The 19,600-nt window shown below is 39.1% G+C and overlaps 1 protein-coding gene across 5 annotated transcripts in view; it reads left to right on the top strand.

The window, feature by feature from the left end:
- Window positions 1-19,600, top strand: part of VPS13C (vacuolar protein sorting 13 homolog C) — a 98,497-nt gene that overhangs the window by 32,284 nt on the left and 46,613 nt on the right. For 3 of the 5 annotated variants that reach the window (XM_083712325.1, XM_083712324.1, XM_083712322.1), the window contains 26 exons: window positions 223-365; window positions 1,334-1,526; window positions 1,643-1,757; window positions 1,928-2,064; window positions 2,431-2,554; window positions 3,937-4,054; window positions 4,288-4,417; window positions 4,625-4,703; window positions 5,238-5,380; window positions 6,640-6,793; window positions 7,782-7,858; window positions 7,977-8,036; window positions 8,828-8,981; window positions 9,070-9,186; window positions 9,441-9,544; window positions 10,357-10,524; window positions 10,794-11,098; window positions 11,211-11,358; window positions 12,294-12,393; window positions 13,226-13,362; window positions 13,960-14,116; window positions 15,446-15,525; window positions 16,082-16,141; window positions 16,828-16,984; window positions 18,427-18,543; window positions 19,130-19,233. In XM_083712325.1, coding sequence (XP_083568451.1) covers window positions 223-365; window positions 1,334-1,526; window positions 1,643-1,757; window positions 1,928-2,064; window positions 2,431-2,554; window positions 3,937-4,054; window positions 4,288-4,417; window positions 4,625-4,703; window positions 5,238-5,380; window positions 6,640-6,793; window positions 7,782-7,858; window positions 7,977-8,036; window positions 8,828-8,981; window positions 9,070-9,186; window positions 9,441-9,544; window positions 10,357-10,524; window positions 10,794-11,098; window positions 11,211-11,358; window positions 12,294-12,393; window positions 13,226-13,362; window positions 13,960-14,116; window positions 15,446-15,525; window positions 16,082-16,141; window positions 16,828-16,984; window positions 18,427-18,543; window positions 19,130-19,233 — 3,381 coding nt within the window. The remainder of the gene's footprint in view (window positions 1-222; window positions 366-1,333; window positions 1,527-1,642; window positions 1,758-1,927; window positions 2,065-2,430; window positions 2,555-3,936; window positions 4,055-4,287; window positions 4,418-4,624; window positions 4,704-5,237; window positions 5,381-6,639; window positions 6,794-7,781; window positions 7,859-7,976; window positions 8,037-8,827; window positions 8,982-9,069; window positions 9,187-9,440; window positions 9,545-10,356; window positions 10,525-10,793; window positions 11,099-11,210; window positions 11,359-12,293; window positions 12,394-13,225; window positions 13,363-13,959; window positions 14,117-15,445; window positions 15,526-16,081; window positions 16,142-16,827; window positions 16,985-18,426; window positions 18,544-19,129; window positions 19,234-19,600) is intronic. The other 2 variants (XM_083712326.1, XM_083712323.1) reach the window with 1 other exon arrangement.

The raw sequence follows: 19,600 nt of genomic DNA, 5'->3' as shown, positions 1-19,600 counted from the left end.
CATTAGAAGAGTTAGCACAGTTTGCCATCAATAAAGTCTTGCTGCATCTTGGAACTTAGCCATTGGAGAAAACTTTGGCGTAATTAATATTTTTCAAGAATCCTTTAAATACAAGTTTTGTCTTACTTTGCTGTATATATGTTTATTAAGTAGACATTGATGAGTACAGTGGGCAATGAAATGTATGGCTAACTTTCTTTACTGCTTATATCTTCTGTTTAGTATGTTGCCCATGTGGTATCCCTGAAACTCTTAAGCACTTCCTTTACAATTAAAGAAGACAGAAATGTTCCAGACACTCTTAAAATCCAGATAATTGATTTAAGCACTAAAATATCACAGAGACCAGGAGCACAAGCCCTTAAGTAAGTTTCTGTTGTGGTAGTGGTACGTGGTTGATGGCACATAGTAAAAACTAATTCAGTCCTTTGGTTGTAAATTGTTTTAACTGATTTTAGTATTGCATTTTTACATTGCTGTAACCCGACCTTGAACCTTGTGGTGAAGGGTGATTAGAAATTGAATTGAATTAAATTATCTGTTTCATGTTTCTTTTTTTAAACTAGTGATTTATTTTTTTTGGACAGTTCTTATTAGAGACATGAAACTTTTCAAGTCTAGTATCTGCCATTAAATGAGTGCTGTGAGGGGTGCTGAAACCCATATATAACTTGTTAGGATATATCAGGATGACACTATGATGAAACCTAAAAATGGATTCTGTCTCAGATTATATCTGTTCTTTTCAAAGCAGAGACAGATATATGTGCCATAAATTTTGATTCACAGTTAAGTGCATAGGCTTGCTATCCCTCCTGCTTCAGGTGGGCTGTGCATTTTTTCTTTACCTTTTAAAAGGGTTAGATATGTATATGCTCCTCGTTATGTGTATTCTCCTTATTCTATTTTAAAAAAAACAAAAGGAAACAGGACAACCTCTTAAGTTATTTGGGGCAGAGGTGTGCAGGCTCATTGACATCACAAATTTCAGCCAATTAGTGCTGTGCACAGCTGGCTGTAACTGTTAAGCAAAATTAGCTTCTTTTGAGCTCAGCCCAGAAGAGCAATTCTATGTCTAAATAAGGCATGGTGGACTAACTGAAAGCAAATCATTCATATTCTGTTCATCTATACATACCGTTACCTTATTCCTTAAACTGATGCTACTTACAGACACACACATTCAGAAAAGTGGTGCTCTGCCAAATTCTTTTCCAATTTTGTTCTGCCTTACACCTGATTTGGTATGGCCAAGTCTAGTCCCTGTAATATTGATTAATATTTAACTGCGTGTATAAGTTCTGCATTCAGATTGTCAACTTTTAACTTGCAGGGTAGAAGCAAAGCTTGAACACTGGTATGTAACTGGTCTGAGACAGCAGAACATTGTTCCTTCACTCGTGGCTTCCATTGGGGACACACGATCATCTCTGCTTAAAATAGAATTTGAGAATAATCCAGAAGACAGTACTGCAGATCAGAGATTCTTTGTTGAATCACAGCCTGTGGAAATTATATATGATGCAGTGAGTATTGTTCAGTAATGATTAACAGTGTTTCTTTCTCTTGAAGTCCTGTATTTTTTATTCATGGATTTGCAATTCCATTACGAAAACTGCATAAACAAAATTTTCTTTTGCAGAAAACAATAAACGCAATGGTGGAATTCTTTCAGACAAGCAAGGGCATGGACCTTGAACGCTTAACAACGGCCACTCTTTCCAAGCTAGAAGAAATTAAAGAGAGGACTGCCACAGGTATCTTTCCAGAAACATGTGTTCGCTTGATTACATAGAGGGATTACAGAAGACTGACCAAATGACCTTTTGAATGCTGTTTAACATCTATTTGTTTTAAAGCCTGCACCATTTTCTACACTGCACACTCAAGATTTTTAAAAATATCCTCATTTTGTTTTGTGTTTTAGGGCTTGCACATATTATTGAAACTCGCAAAGTCCTTGACTTGAGGATTAATCTGAAACCTTCTTATCTTCTGATACCACAGACAGGTTTCCACCATGAAAAATCCAACCTTCTTATTCTGGACTTTGGTACTTTTCAGGTATATAATCCTTAGGTTTCTAAAGATCAAAGCTTAAAAGGTCTCTTCATTTAAATAGTTTAGAAATGGAGGAGTGGGTGTTGTTAGTGAATGACCTACGTGACCTGAGTTGGGGTTTGTCTTGGGGTTTGTGCTCTGTGCCCCTTCCTTTAGAGTTCTATCATTTTTGGTGAACTCTGATAATTGACTAACCCTGAAGACTATTTCACTGGTCATTTGTAGTATTTTAAGTTAATGAAACTATATATTTTTTAAAATCATTCCATAAATCAGTCTGCTGATTAATCTTGCTGCTATGAAAGATGAATCTGTAAAATGAGGTGTCGAATATGTTCTAAACAATAATGAAAAGTGATTATTCAATAGTTGAACAGCATCAATCAAGGCAACCACCATACCTCAAGTACATCACTGGAAGAGATCATGGATAAAGCATATGACAAGTTTGATGTAGAAATCAAGAATGTGCAACTGCTGTTTGGCTTATCAGGTATTCAGTCTGTAAGGAAATAAAAGTTACATGTAAACAGAGTCTTGATTACTGGCTGGTGTTTGGAGCTGAAAGCAATGCTTTGAGAATCAAATCCCAAGACAAAATAATTTGTATACCTGTGTTAGGAGGAAGAGGTGGCAACTGGTGCCTGTTTCTGCAGAACCTTGCAACTGGCCTGGCCAGAAGTAAACACGGCTGGGCTGGATGTGTTGCAGTGGTAGCTCTGCAGCCTCCATTGTGGCTATATAAAGTGTGTCTGACAGAGCAGGTGAACAGAGGTTGGCAGAGAAGCAGGAACCACAGAGCCTCATTCACAGACAAGGGAACAACCTGTGCTTTGAGGTACCTGGGTATAAATATGCAGTGGCAAGCCAGAAGGGGAAAGAAAACATTCAGGGAGATCTGGGAAGTAGGTGTGTGTGAGGAAGCCTGTAGAATGGGGAAGAAAGCAGGTGCTTGGAAGCCATTAGCTACCGTACATGAAACTCCAGGGATGAATAGAGCAACCAAACATGCTTAGGAGTAAAGGACTTGTCATATCCTTTCTGAAGTAAGAAGTAGGTGTGGGGCTCTGGGGATTTTAAACTCGGTAAAGCACAGTTCTGTCCCGATCCCACCATGGGGATATCTGACAATTTGTATTGTGGTATCCATTTTCTGCTTGTTGCTCTGTACCGCCAGATCCCATTTCGTACTGTCTTGATTTAGTGCTGAGACATTTCAGTTCAGCCAGAATTTGCACAGAAGTCCAAGACTGGGTGAGAGTAACCTGTTCCCATCCCTGTTGTTGCGCATAAGGGAGTCTAGGTGGGGAGGTAGAAGTGCCATGTTAAATAGAGACTTTATTTAAAAAGTGTGTGTGTGTGTGTGTGTATAATGCATGTATAAATAAGAATAGAATAGGTTAAAGCATCACTAAAATAACAATACATTTTAAAGTTCTGAGAAAATAAGCATCTTCAGCTGATGGTGAATGATAGTAATCTTGACGTCAGCAGTATGTCATTAGCTTCAGTTATGCATCCCAGATTTAACTTGAGTTTGGTGCTTCTTAATAGCAACTGTGATGTTACAGTTTTAGAGAAGTAGCCATGTTAGTCTGTTGCAGTAGAAACAAAGTATTGTGGTCCCTTAAAGATTAGCAAATACTCTTTAAGGGGGTAACAAGATGGTTATGGTAGAATTGTTGAACTTTTCATAGATAGTGCATCTAGTGTATTGGGTTTTCTGCAATTGATCAGTTGCTTAAGACTAGTGCTTCTTTCTACCAGGGTTATCTCTGGATTTACATGTTTAAGAACATAACTTTTGAATTAGAAATGTATATTTTCTCTCATGCTACAGTTACTAAGACATGCAAATTATTAATTGTTCTTCAGGAGAAGATTGGAAAAAGGCTCGATTTGAACATCCCTCACCTCTGCACATATTGCATCCCATGGACATACACATACAGCTTGCCAAATCAATGGTGGAGAAGGATGCCAGAATGGCTAAGTAATGTATCACAATTTAATTGGTTGTAATTATGGATTTCTTGGAAAAATGAACTGTAGAAAGCATTTTTTTTCTGAAATTCACTTGTTTGGTATTTCACTACTTTTTCCTCTGTAGATTTCACTTTTCTATCAGTTGGTTAATAAAATTGATTGTTGGTAGTCTAGTTTTGTTACATGCCTTGTATGTAACATCAAACACTTTTAATGCCATCCTTTTAAAAATATCCTTAGGTTCAAAGTATCAGGAGAGCTTCCCTTACTTCACTTGAGGATTTCTGATCAGAAGATCAAACGTGTCTTTGAACTCATTGATAGCATTACGCTCCCACAGAAGCCAGCTGCTTCAGCTTCGAGTGCAAAAGTAAATACACAATATTCATCATATGGGGAGAGATCAAAAACACATGCTACATATTGAAAATGTGATTGATATGAAGACAAGTAAAAACTCTTATTCGGAATAGAGAGAGGTGCAATGTTGCGTTTTATAAAATGAGGGCATTTTAGAAAAATGCAAACAACAAAATTAGAACCACAGCTCATTCTCTGTATCTTGCAATCTTCTTAGGTATCCACCATTCCTGCTATTGCTGATAGACAAAAAGATTTTCTTGGCACATCCCTATTGCTGGAAGGAGTAGGATCAGGTAAAAAATGAAATATGATGCTGATTGTAGCTGAATAGATCACCGACATGTAGTGATCTTATTGCCCCTTAATTTGGCTCTCTCATGCTGTTACTGACGGGATGATCCATGATGATTTAAATCATGATGAGATGCTAACAGTTGAACAGGTTAAGGGAATAATGGCAGTTTTTCCATGAATGCCGTAACTTGTGGATTCAGGTTTACAATACGTAAATGAAAGATACATTTATCAATGTAGTAGAATGATAGGGAAGCCTTGGTGAGCCATGCTTTGAATTTGAGCATACTCAGAATAATTAAAAGGTGATTCCTTTGACTTGGATAATGTATTAGGACTTTTAGTTAACATCCTTAAAAATATGAAACAGGTTAGAAGCAGAGAGCTCTTGGTAACAAAAATAAAAGAAGTGATCAGGTTGTTTCTGTTTACTGATATATTTGAGGCTGATCAGTCCACCATTGGGGCAATGTTTTTATGTAGTCTATTTCTACTCAGATAACTTTTTAAAAAAAATCTCATTTCTTCCTTAGAATCTGATGATGAGTATTTTGATGCTGATGACTCTATTATATCTGGAGAAAGAACTTTCCCCAAGAGAAAGGAACTAAAGACTGAGCTTGTGACTGTTCAGGAAGAGCTCACAAATCTTCAATTGAAGTTTGAAATTAGGGAGGCAAGTGTCCCCCCCCCAAAGAATATTCAAATGATAAAAGTTGAATAATATATTTCCAAAACAAATGGGCTGCTGCAGTTGGCATTGACAACTCTTGTTGAAATGGAGCATGGGCATTGTGCCGTAACCAGCCTGACTTCATCTGATATTGGTGGGGAGTTGGCAGTGGTACACAGCCTGATCAATTAAAGCAGAATTACTGCATCAGCTGCAGGCTTCCCTTCAGGGCGTAACTCTCCTTAGTGTTCTTTTTCAACTGAAAAAGTTAAACTGGGAAGCAGGTAGAAAGTTGTTTCCTCCCCACTCCTGTTTTGATGTATCATTTAAACCTGATCGGCACATACACAGTCGGCTCTGCTCATATACCCAGTCAATAGCTATCAGCTGCACTTTATCAAGTGTTTGATCATAGGTTCTGAATGCATATGAACAATTTAAGGTTAGCATCAAATGTATAGTGAGTGTGCTGGGTGGGTCTAAAAGCAGCACAATTCCACTAGCTATCTTAGTTTTGTTGTTGTGGTGGTGGTGTTTTTCTATTTTTTATTTTAAACTGCCCCGGAATATGTAGCATGATGAACAATTGGTAAATTTCCTAAATAAATAAAATAGTTTATTCAGTTCATTGAATGTATGAATAGTCTCTTACAGTGCTGTAATAACCTAATCTGTTGGGCTAGTATCAAAGATGCTTTTCAACACTGTAATTGCCACTCAGTTAAAGATGAAGGGCCATAGCTCTGTCTTGCATGTGGAAGGTCCTAAATCCAATCCCTAGCATCTCCAAGTAGGGCTGAGAGAAACCCTTGCCTGAAGCCTTGGAGAGCTGCTGCCAGTCCGTGTAGACAATACTGAGCAAGATCGACAAGTGATCTGAATTGGTATAAGGCAGCTTCCCATGTTCCTATGACTCAGCATAATACTGAGCATGCCTCCTCAAAGTCCTATTGAACTCAGTGGGACTTGCTCACAGGTAAAGTAGGGTTAGGATTCTAGCCTTGGTGAATTTATTATATCAACTTGGCAGATGAATAAAAACATCCCCCCAATTACTTTTTTAAAAAATGAGGTGTTTACACGCACCATGTTAGAAGAGGCATTCTTCCTACTGTCATGTACATCCTCTTCTAGGATGGCACCAGTCACTTGTCATTGTAAGTAGTTGTTTTCTCCCCTTGTATGGTATTGAAGAAATGTAGGTAGGGACAACACTGGGTTTGAAAGAAGTTATATAATACTTATCCTGATGCTTTACTTAGGTGGTTTTGGAGCTCACTAAGCAACTACAGAGAGAAGAAACAATTCTTGTATTTAATGTGAAGCAGCTTGGAATGGAAGCAACTGACAAAACTTATCACTTGAGAGCTGTATCTTATTTGAGGAAAATTAGCTTGGATTATCATGAAATTCAAGGTAGTTTAATAGATAAAATAAGGATGTGTGTATTTGTGTGATAGAACGTACTGATTTATTGCTATTATTGTCCTAATTGCTTATAATGTTTTAAATTGTTTTTAGCTGCTTTTTAACTTGTGGTTTTTTAAAACTTGTGGTTTTCGTTATTTTTTAATTTAAGGGATGTAAGATGTGCCTGGGATGAGAGGAGTTGGGGAGAAAAGGGGTGGCTCCAATTGCACCCCTTCTAAGACAAGGTTCTTGAGCAGGTAGTTGCAGACCAGATCCAGGCACTTTTTAGAATAAACTGATTTTCCAGATCCATTTCAGTCAGGGCTTAAGCAGTGGTGTTGGCACAGAAACTGCTTTGGCCACCCTGTCAGGAGAGAGACAAGGGAAATATGCCCCTTTTAATTCTCCTCAGCCTCTCAGTAGCTTTTGATACCATGAACCATAGTGTCCTTCTGGAGCAGCTGTCTGAGTTGGCGATGGGTGGCACTGCTTTTACAGTGGTTCTGGCCCTACTTGGATGGACGTTTCCAGAGGGTGTTACTTGAGGAGCATCCTTCAGCCCTGTAGAACCTTCAGTGTGCGGTTCCCTACCTAACATATACATGAAACCACTGAATGAGATTATTCAGAGTATGATGTCAGCAGTATGCCAAGTAGAGAAGCTCTACTTCTGCTTTACATCTGCAAGTTTGGCAGTGGATGTGCTGGACCGTTGTCTTGCCTCGGTAATGGACTGAAAGAGAGACAACAAAAGAAGCTCAGTCCAGCATGTACATAAACTGGGGGTACTTCTGGATCCTTTGCTGTTGCTTGAGGCTTTGGTGGCCTTGGTGGTTCAGAGTGCCTTGAATTTCTTTGCCTTTTGTGACTCCTATTTAAAGGTGTTTGGACCATGGTTCTAGAAAATGCTGTGTCCGATACCTGGTGTAGATTTTAAAGCTGATGCCAATTTTTGTGAATAACTCTTAAATGAAGTTTTATGTTGTATTTGCAGGTAAAAAACAGCAACTTCATTTAATTAGCTCTTCAGATAAACCCGGATTAGATCTCCTGAAAGTAGAATACATCAAGGTAAGGGTTTTTTAATAACTATTTTTTTAAAGCTGAGTAAATATAAAATTGGAACCTGCGTGTATGTGGATGGCATTTAGTTTAGTCTCTTAACATTCACATTTGGTATTTCTTTTAGGCCGATCAAAATGGTCCAGGATTTCAGACAGTTTTTGATAACACTGAACAAACAGTTCGGGTAAGCAACATCTAGGACAAAATCTAGTACTGGCCTGAATCATGATTCTTTTGGTTGCTCTGTAGCATATCACTTTGCAGGTAGCAGGGGCAGGTGTGAGGGAAATGGTATGGATAGGAGTTTGATTGTTGCATTTCTTAAATTTGTAATATTGTCACTTTTGTCTCATTCTCCCTCTGGGTTGCTTCCTCCTAGCTTTATGATACATATTTTTTAAAAATAAATCCTGTTACAGTTTCATTAGCTTGCTAAGATGAGCTGTCTGCCTAGAGCTAACTTTGAAATTAGGATGGGACCCATGGTTGTTCATGCCCCACATATGTCTGCATCTGAAGATGAGGCTGCCCTGTCTCATGTGGCAATGCATGGTGTGTCTTTCCAAAACATTGTGCCCAAATAAGAAATTAAAGTAATGAGACTGAAGGCCAAAGGGCTTTCTTTCTTTTTCTAGACATTTTTCCACATATAAAGGCTTCTAATTTTTAGAGGTCCATGCTTTACCCTTCTGGCCAGTCAGGGTTCTGGACTGGAGATTAGCACAGGTAATTCATATGCCCATCACTAACCAAGGTGTACTTCATGGTACTGCTGTTACTGTTTGGCTTGCATTTCCCCCAAATATTTCCAACTAGTTAACTAGAAAGAACACCCTAAACATATTAATGACTTCTTTATTCATATAAGGTTTCCGTATTTTCCCCCAAGTGACAGAATGCAATCTATTATAGTAAACACATACTATGTGAATAAGAAACTTCCACTATCTGTGACTCTTCTCCCTCCCCAACCAGGTGTCCTTCTCATCATTAAACCTGCTACTGCACACGCAGGCCCTTCTCTCGTCTCTCAATTACCTCATGGCTGTTGTCCCGTCAAGGGGTCAGAGTACAGGGTCATTGCAGATACAGGAAGGCAAACAGAACAAAGAGGCTAATTTGAAGAAAGGTATGGTGAATTTCTCATTTCAGCATAGCTTATCTGAAAATATTCCATGAATTGGCTCACATCTCAGCAAAAAATCTCTTCCTTACAGTGACAAAACCACACAAAGAAAAGGATGTGTTTGATTTCAAAGTGTTTGCCAAATTGGATGCCTTCTGTTTAAATATTTGTGATGCAAAGAACAGTATTGCTGAAATCAAAATTCAAGGTAAGGGGTGTGTGTGTGGGGGGGGACCTTTTAAGAACTTGTTTCCAAAACTTGTATCAAAACTTGTAATATAGCTGAAGATCTTGATTTAATTTCTTTGAGGATTCATGGCTGATTTCTTGTGTTCATATTTTTGGTTCACTGTGTCGTCAAGGTTCACAATGCGTAATAAATAAATGCACAACTTTAAGAAGTTGGAAAGAAAGATAATTTTGAAAGGTTTGAAATTGCATGTACCAATTCTTCTCTCTCAGGTCTTGATTCATCTTTGTTTCTTCAGTCCAGTCAAACCATTCTCTTTGCACGGCTGAAAGATATAATTGTTACTGATGTTGATTCAAGGACAATTCATAAAAAGGTATAATATACTAAAATTGAATGTTGTTATAGAATTCATATAATGGTGTTTCACTAGGACTATTTTTTTAAAAAAAATGATTCAGTGAGCTGAATTACAAGCTGCAAAACTGGATAGAAAAAAATTATTAGGTTCCAGTGGACAGGTTTGCAGAATAAATGGCTACTTGGTTAGGAATCAGTGTCCACCCATAGGAGCTGTTAGGAAGGAACTGAGCACTTATTTTGACTTCTTAGTGGCTCACATGATGAATGCAAATGTGGTTTGTGAGGCTGGCTGCAGAGGAGGAAGCATTCCGTGCCCTGCATTGTGACTGAAAGCTGTTGGGCAGGGGGAGACTGAAGCAAGATTTTCTTCTTCCTATGGAAGCCAGTTTTACAAATTGTCTTTGTAGGATTGATAAGGCAAGAGGCACCATGGATGTTTGGGAAGACAGGAATAACCATCGTCTAGTGCAAAGGATGGGGAATGAATAAATAACCACCTAACAATAAATAATAACAGTGGCTGGTGGGATATGACATCTTCATTGGGTTAGATAAAGGTTCCTTGCTTTGAAAATATTTTATGAGACAATCACATACAGGGAATTCTCTCTGAAATGGGCTGAATAGACTGACCTGTAAATCCATTCTGAGCTGATAAATCTACTCATTGAGATAATGCTAATCTTCAGAACTTCATTCCTAGAAATGGAGATAAAACTCACATGCACCTAAGATAATTTGAACTGCTCAAATACCTGTGTGTGTTTACACTGATCTAGAAACTGAAAACTATATGTACTTTTTGCCCCCCCCCTCCCATTTTAGGCTGTTTCTATAGTTGGTGATGAAGTCTTCAGTTTCAATTTGGCATTGTATCCAGAAGCTACTGAGGGAGAAGCCTACAGAGATATGTCCAAAGTGGATGGGATAATGTCTCTCAAAGTGGGCTGCATTCAGATTATATACCTACATAAATTCCTAATGTCTCTCCTGGTAAGATCCAACAATCAAGTGAATTTGCATTATAATGCCATGTATAGAATTAATAGGAAACCTTTACATTACCATGCAAGATGATACAGTTTGGTAATTGTATGAGAGTTTTGGATCTTTTAAGTAAAGATCTGGGTCTGAGAATCTGAAATCTTTCCTGAACAGCTGCAACTGTTATAGGGGAAAGTTTATGATGTATTAATACAAGGGATATTAAATAAAAAGAAAGTGCCACTGAAGAAATCATCACTGCTTTTTTCCTCTTGCAGAATTTTCTGAACAACTTCCAAATTGCCAAAGAAGCCTTGAGTGCTGCTACGGTGCAGGCTGCAGAGAAGGCTGCCACAAGTGTGAGGGGTTTGGCTCAGAGGAGCTTTCGTCTTTCCATGGATATTAATCTAAAGGCTCCAGTTATACTCATCCCTCAGTCTTCAGTTTCATCTAATGCTATAGTGATAGACCTGGGATTGATCAAGATACAAAACAAATTCAATTTGGTGCTGGCTGAGGACTGTTCACTCCCCCCGGTCATGGATAAAATGGATGTATTATTGACACAACTTAAATTGTCAAGGTGAATTAAACTTTTCTTATCCATGTGCTGTTGAATCAGGATAGTCAGAATGCTGTTTGGGGCTGGTCCTTCATGTTATTCCAAAACAGTCATGTTGTTTGTTGTTAATTAGGACAATCCTGCAACCAGGTTTCTCTCAAACTGACATCCAAATTCTACATCCTATTAATCTGAACCTTTCTGTGAATCGCAACCTGGCTGGAGAATGGTATCACAAAATACCAATGGTGGAAATCAAAGGGCATCTAGATGCAATGAATGTAAGTTAATTTTTGTTTTCAAAGGCATGCTTGCATAGTTCTTTTTATTATGACAGATATCTTCAGAGAATGTTAAGACTAATGCAATGATGCAGAGAAACATGCAAAAACATTTAAAATGTGGCAAGACTTCAACTATGCGAAGCTGTGATATGCTCACTGCTAGGAAATGAATGAATGAATGAATGAATGGATGGATAAATAAATGGATAAATAAATAAATAAATAAATAAATAAATAAATAAATAAATGATAGATAGATAGATAGATAGATAGATAGATAGAGTCAAACCAGGGAATTAGCCTCCCTGCTTAGCAGCTGACATGCATGGTAGTACAGCAGCAGCAGCAGCAGCAGCAGCAGCAGCAGCCGCCGCCACAGCAGCCACTATTCTGTTCTGCCTCCAGAGTTTCAACTCTAGTTGAAGAGAGAGTTGTGTGGAGAAAGAACTGGAGAGCAGGAAAATATTGAATTGGTCATAAAGGTACTTTTTAAATGGATAATTATTTTATTATACAACAGACAGTAGCAAGAGCATAAGAAAACTTTTATGTAGAGATCATAAGAAGTTTTTAGTTAGCCACTCAAAAATGGTACTAATCAGGGTATGGTTAGAGTGGGGGCAAGAAAGAAAGCATTATAGCTGTGGTGACTTTTGCTTTGAAGCATTGCTGGAAGCAGGTTGTGCTGTGAGGAATTGGAACCCCATGATTAAACTGCTGTGGATGCAAGAATGAATCCAATACTGCAGGTCTCTTTGGCTTGTCAGATACTTGCTGCCTATTACCCACAATATGATGGGTAATAGGCAGCAAGTATCTGCCTGTAATTGGTCAGTATAAGAAAGATCCCTGGCGTTTACCAGCAGTTGAACATTTGATAGAAGTTCTCAAATTCAGAGACAGATAATTTGACTTTATATGCCACTGTTTAGATCATTCTAAGTCAAGAGGATTTGAATGTTCTGCTTAAAGTAGTGACAGAGAACCTTGCTGAAGCAGATCAAACCACAAAGCCACTAGCAAAAACTGAAGGTAAGCCAGTCTTCATTGTAAAATGTGTATGTGTTTTCCCATTCCTTTATAGATTTTCCTTTGGGATGCTTCATATTGCTGAGGCTTGGATTAGTTCTAAAAGTAAGGATCATAGGAGAAGAAGCATTTCTCAGGTTCACCAGACATACTCTTGTCTCTTGAATAAAATATCATGAAAAGAGGACTGGAAGTAATTTTTTTTCTTAGGTGTGGGCTTGAGCCTGATTTATTTATGCAGTGCCAAAGAAAAAAATGAGAAATAAGGACTGCCTAAACTATTAAGCCGGAATTTTTGTTTTTCCTATCCCCTGGTAACTATAGCAGGTGGTGAAAACTGCTTCCTGCTTAGTTATTATTTTTGGGAGCTGTGTATCAAAGCAGCCCTGAAAATTAATGCAGAAAGTAGTTGATGTCCCTAAAGAAAACTATATTCAAGTGGATTATATTGAACAGTGAGTGGCGTTTTCCTATCTTAGTTGGTTATTTTTAAAAACCTTGTAATGTAAATAGTTTGGTCTTTGAGGTTGCTTGTTTTGGTCTCCCATCCCCCTTTGTTCTCCTTTTGTGAATTTTGTCTGGATCAATCCATGCCAGCCAGTGCAGCTTTTGGAATTAGTATAGGGTTCTGTTTCTTCATGAACGCATGGCATAGCGGGCAAAGACCTTTCCGGGTTTCCCGTCTTGAAGCATAAGAGGGCTGCAAAACTCACAATGCCACGTGTTCAATATCTCTGAGAAACAGTCTCCAGGTGAGAACCATTGTCCTTTTTGGGGGAGGAATAACCATAAAAATGCTGTTTCGCAAGTGGAACTAACCTGTCTTTCGTATCAGCAGGAAATGGAAAACAAAAGACAAAAACACTGGTAGCTGAGAAAGAAATTATGTTAGAAGATAACTTACTGGGCACATCAAAAGAAGTCCTGCAGGAGGATATTACCAATATGCTGCTAAACTTTGAAATCAAAGAGGTATGACAGCTTGTTTGTCTCTTTAAGCCTAAATGTTGAAGTTTGTTTTATTTATCCGTGCTAGAGACAATTACTTGACACATGAAAGCTTCTAAGATAGGCCCACAAATCTGTGTTGTTAGCAGTATAAAATATGCCACTTCTCTCTACAGACTAAGGCCTAGCTTCCCATTGCATGAAAGAGCTGTGATGAGTCTTGGCTTCTCGTGCTAATATCATGTCCCCTCGCCAAGGAAAAGCTTTAAAGTTTTTGCTTTTAAACAAACCACAGTTCCTTGTTTGTCTGAACTCAGGGAAACTTGGTTTGATTAACCCATGGTTACTGAGAACAAAAGAAGTTTTGATCAAGGCTGCTTCTCAAACCATAGTTTCAACGAAACATAGCCCACTGAGTTCAAAAGTCGTGGGTAACTAGCAGGTATCTATAGTAAATACTGAACAGTATTCATGATGATTGGCTCTTTTCACTTGGGATTTGGAAACTAGTGTTGGCAGAAACCAGGTAAGTGGTGTTGATTTCAACTATATATGGTTGACTTTTGAGTCTTCAAATGCATTCTGTTGGAATTTTTGAAATGTCCTGTATTTTTCTTTTAGGTTGTAGTAACATTAATGAAACAGATAGACAAGAAAAGCTGCCCTTTGCACACATTAACAGTGTTGCAGCTTGGAACTGAAAGCAGAATTAAAACACATTCCATGACTGCTACAGCATATCTTAAAAAAATCCACATGAAGTGCCTTGAATTCACTGGTAAGTCAAGGTTAACTTAGAATTTGACAAAATAACGTAATTCAGGTGGTGCAAATAGTTCTTCATGTGTCAATATTAAATTTGCAGATTGTTTTCCTACATGTTCAATTTGTGTTCTGTAATGTCTGATTCTGTGTCCATCTAAGATTTACATAGAATCATAGAGCTGTAGAGTTGGAACCCTCTGCTTTTGAATGTTAAAGATAGTTTTTCAGGACCTTTGTTGGATGCCTCTGTGCCATAAGCTTTACTCAACTTTTTGTTTATTGTAATTGAGTGTTTTATTACTGTATGTGTGTTTATAGGTTTTTGAGAAAACTTGTGATGAAAAATAGAAATGTATAAATAGTGTAGTTCTTACACTTGTAAGATTGTAGTTGGTGGGTGGAGGTTTCTCATAGAACTTTCACATTTTAAAATATTTTTTTTCAGATTTTCCTAACATGGCCAGTCTTCCCTCTCATTTGCAGTGTATCCTGTTAAATGTCACAAATTTAATTTAAGGGATGAACCTGGTACTTGCTACAAATAATTTAAGGAGGAGTCTCTCTCACACCATCTCTCTCTCTCTCTCTCTCTCTCTCTCTCTCTCTCACACACACACACACACACACACACACACACACTTTTCCAAAGCAGCTTTCAGGTTATAAGGAGGAGGAAAAGGAATGAGTTGCTATGATGAAAATTCAATAGTTGCTGAAATAATTTCTTCCAAGAAGTGAATCTCTAATGCTGAAAACAAGCATTTTTACATTTGCTTGTAGAAGAGTAGCTCATGTCACTTAATAAGCCTCTTTACTCGTCCTTTGTCTTGTTCTGAGTTGCTTAAATTCCAGCTGGCAGACCGCATCCCTATCTCGCCCACCCCCTGTGAGCCAAGTTTGACAGGTGGGCAGGGCCACTCACAGGTCCACCCACTTGCCTATCGCCTACATTCATGACCAGCTGATTGTCAGGGCATGCAAAGTGCAAGCCCCAATGTTCAGATAGTCGAGGCATCAGAGGGGCTTGCAAAGAGCATTCATGGTGCTATGCAAGCCCTGACATTCAGCTGATTGTTGGGGCTTTGCAGGCACAAACCCCTTTTTGGCCCAGCCTAATATTTGCTTGCCCTACCACTGTTGTCAGAAATGATGTCCATTGTAGGGCGGGTGGGCTTGGCTTCTCCAGAACTGCCTGGTGGACCTAATTAGGCCCACACCATTTCTTCAAAAAACAATGTATCATTGAAACATTAACGCATTTATTGCATTGATTACTTTACTGTGCAAAATGAATGCTAAATGAATCAGAGCTCTGTAAACGTGCTTCTTATTTTACCCACAGATTCCAAAGGAGATCCTCTAAACATCATTAGTTCTTCAGATGAATCTGGCGAGCATCTTTTAAAAATGAAATATATAAAGGTTTGGTTTTTTAAAACTAAAGATCATTGTGGGATCTTATGAGTCAGTGTTGAAGAAACGAAATTAGGGCTTTTATGCTCAGTGATGTGGAACAGCAAAGTGAAATAACTGGGAATTAAATGTTATGGTTACCTTAATTGAACATTGTAGTAAGGCTAAGTCCTTTAGCTGATAATCTGGTTGGTCAGTGCTATTCTGGTCTCATTCAGCAAGGTGTAATTTGTGTATGAGTGACAGGTGAGGGGTAGGGGAGATTGAGGGATGGCAGAGAGTGGGAAATGACTTTAGGTGATAAGATTGAATAAAGATGCAAGGATCTGATTTTCCCTGAAGGCAATTAATTACCCTCATCTGAGATGAAAAAAAACTATTTCTGCCTTAACACTTCTTGCCCTGTGGTCTAGGAAGTTGTGAAACACAGCTCAGTCATCTGAGTGACACTTTGGGACAGGGTGGAGCTGCTTTAGGGCAGGCACATGTAGATGTTAGGTCAGAGGAACCCTCTGGCTGTTGCTTCTATTTATATAATGATCTGAAGCTTCAATTCTTTTCTTAGGCTGATGCAGATGGAGCACATTTTGAAACAATTTACAAAAGTACAAAGCAAGCACTAAATGTAAGTACTGAAGTGTGTTGGCAAGTCAGCTCCTATATAGTATGGTGTGTTTGGTGTATTTTTTTGTAACAATTGTTAACTTAGTCAAAGGGTTTTGGGATCAAGTTTATTGGATCGACATGCTCTTCACAAGCTTGTGTGAGAAATGAATGCAAACGAAGTTAAATTTTATTTATGATATCCATATACCACGGTTTATAATGTTTATCTCAGGGCAATATACAATGTGACTTAAACAATATGATTTTGCTACCATATAATGTAGTGATGGCTGTCAACTTGGACAGCCTTAAAAGGGGAATGGACAGGTTCACAGGGGATAAGGCTATCAAGACATGGAGAGTCTGTTACCTCCATCGTTGGAGGTCCTATGCCTCTCACTTGCTTGAGAGTGCTCCTGGGCTCATATCTCACTTGTGGGCTTCCTGTGGGCATCTGTTTGGCCACTGAGAAAACAGGATGCTGGGCTAGGGGGGCTTTTGGTCTGCTCTGGCAAGGCTGTTCTTGAGTTCTGAACAAAGTAATAAACAAATGACAACATAATCACAATATACAAATTAAAATGGCATGAGTTCAATTAATTATACATAAGCTAAAGGGCAGTTTTTTAAAAAAATCAGACATCCAAGGCCTTGCTCTAAGGCAAGATGCCAGTGATCCTCTGTGACATACTTTCTCTTTCTTAGGTCTCCTTTTCTTCATTGGACATGTTGCTACACACCGAAGCCTTGCTGTCAATCATGAATTTTTTCACATATGCCACAAGTGAACTTACACCTGCTGATAAGAGAACTGATCGAAAGCTGCTTTCAGAGGAGCCCAAAACTGTTCTTGCAAAACCAGGTATTGTGATATTGCTATATCCTTCTTGATAACCAAGGATGGTAGTGGTGTGTTAATTTATATACTACTTTACATTTTGTCAAGTGCTTTATTTGATTTAGCATAAGACATAGGAGGGGACAAAAGAAGAGTAAAAATGGGCATTAATGCTGTGAAGGAGACCAAAAGAACAAGCCACAGCATTGCATGAGGAAGAAAGCTAAGTGTGTGAGAGATTGTAGGGAGAGGGAAACAGCAGGCAGAACTCTTCCTCTGCAGCAGCTGTTCCCCTTGGCTACTTTTATGCCAGGGAGGCTCATGTGGCACCTTCATTACATATCTTTCAGTGCCAGGCACAAACATTCCTCTTTTTCCGGACCTTTGGTTAATTAAACAATCTATGGCATTTTGAACTGTGTATGGAGGAGTTCATTGTTTTTGTTTGTTACTATGTTACATGTTTTTGTGTTTTTATATTGTAAACAGCCCTCTGATCCTCAGATGAAGGGCGGTATAGACATTTAATAAATAAGTAATTTTCACTTTGCTGGGGCTCCTGAGACTTCATTGATAAGGGTGTGTAGGTGGAGAATGGTTCAAATTTGGGGTTGTAGGAGGGAAGCAGCGATGAAAAGAGTTAAAGCACAGGGCCATTTTTACCCAGGAATGAAAGGGGTGCTGGGCACTCCGGCGCCGAATTCTGGTAAGCACCAGATGGTTGGTGGGCACGCAGCTCTCCCCCCCCAAGCCTCTGTGGGGATTGCTCTCCTCCCGCAGCAGCATGGGGGAGAGTTGTGTGCCCCCCAACCAGATGGCTGGCAGTGCAAAGCCCCCCCCCCCACTACCTGTGTATAGGACGACCTCATCTATTACACGGAGAAAAATGGTAATTTGGGGGCGCTGGGCAGATCTTTGCACCCCGGCGCCGCATATGCTAAAGACGGCCATGATTAAGCATGCCAAATACTGCCTGTCACTTCTCCCATGAAAATGGCTTGCCAGCCCCAGATTGCGTCTTGGCGCATCCTTTGGGGCCGGACTATATTTTGGGGAGAAAAAAAAGAATGAATTTCTATGTCCCACAAATAACCCAGAGATGCATTTTAAATAAAAGGACACATTCTACTCATGTAAAAACACGCTGATTCCTGGACCATTCGTGGGCCGGATTTAGAAGGCAATTGGGCCGGATCCGGCCCCTGGGCCTTAGTTTGCCTACCCATGCTCCATAGGGGGAGCATTTCACAAATGAGGAGCCACTGCAGAGAAGGCCCATTCTTGTATTCCCACCCTCCAGACCTCTCATGTAGGGGATCCATGAAGAAGGGCCTCAGATGATTATTGCACAGTCCAGGTCAGTTCATATGCAGGGAGGCATTCCTTTAAACCAGTTTCCCATTAACATCTGAACTGGAAAACTATTCTTTAATAGTTGTTGTTTAATGTGTCTTTCTGTGGTGCAGTTTCTGCTCTTGTGACCCACGATGGTGGGTTTGACCTGAAGCTCACTGCCAAATTGAGTGCCTTCAACATTTTAGTCTGTGATCAGAAAGGTGACATTGCTGATATCCGAATACAAGGTAAATGAATTTCTGTAATTTGAAATTGCATAGACATTTTATTATTTTTTTGTAAAATATTATCCATTTTGAGCATATGAAGATGTGTGTGAATCATAGAAATATATCCTTAATTAAATGTAGGGTAACTAACAGTTTGCTTAATAGGTTTTTATATATATATATATGCTTCTGAATACCAGTTGCTGGAAGCCAAAGGGAGGGGCAGGAGTGCTGTTGTGCTCAGGTCCTATTGGAAGGTTTCCCACAGGCATCTGATTGGCCACTGTGAGAACAAGATGGGCCACTGGCCAGGTCCATCAGAGCTCTTCCTATGTTCATGTGCCCATAGCATGGAAGCAAGCTCTGGACTCTCTTTCTTTGATGTATTTAGATCATGGTCTTCTGTAGCAAGTGCAGAGTGGCCTCCATCATCTTCCTATCCAGCCTCAGAGCAGATCCACACCGCTATATCACTGCCATAGGATTTAGTTATTCCATAATACTGATATGAATAACTAACCACTCTTTAAGAAATCCTTTTTTATCCCACTACTGTTTTGAATTGAAAGCTAAACATTTTCCTTCGTTTGTTTTTTTCTGCCAGGTATGGAAGCCTCCGTTTTTACAATGACGAAACAGACAGAAATGTTTGCCAGGCTTCGTGACTTCATAATAACAAACGTTGATCCTAATACAGTTCATAAAAAGGTGAATATGAGAAGTGAAGTTGTTAAGCTGGGAGCCATGTGTGCTTCACAGGAGGGTTCAAGAAAATTGATAGGAACAGATTTTCAGACTTGGTCTTGCCTTACGCCTGCCAGTTTTAGAAACTGTGCTGGTAAATGGAATGAGGGCCGAAAAAGTCAAAAGGGGATGCATTTTGAAGCAGTATGGAATACTTCTTTTGCTGGATGGTGAGGAAGCAAAGCATTGAGCATGGAAGAAACAGAAGATGATGGGAGTTTTCTCCAATCTCTGACAAACTGAAGAGCAGCACAGTTTGCTTTAAAATGTGAACTTTAGTGACAAAACTGTGCTTTTAGCATGACATACCTTGCTTAAACTAGGAATATGT

The sequence above is a fragment of the Podarcis gaigeae genome (genome assembly GCF_964106915.1).
Source record: "Podarcis gaigeae genome assembly, chromosome: 14".
Lineage (NCBI taxonomy): Eukaryota > Metazoa > Chordata > Lepidosauria > Squamata > Lacertidae > Podarcis > Podarcis gaigeae.
Note: the sequence above shows the minus strand (reverse complement) of the source record. Positions and strands in the feature narration are given on the sequence as shown.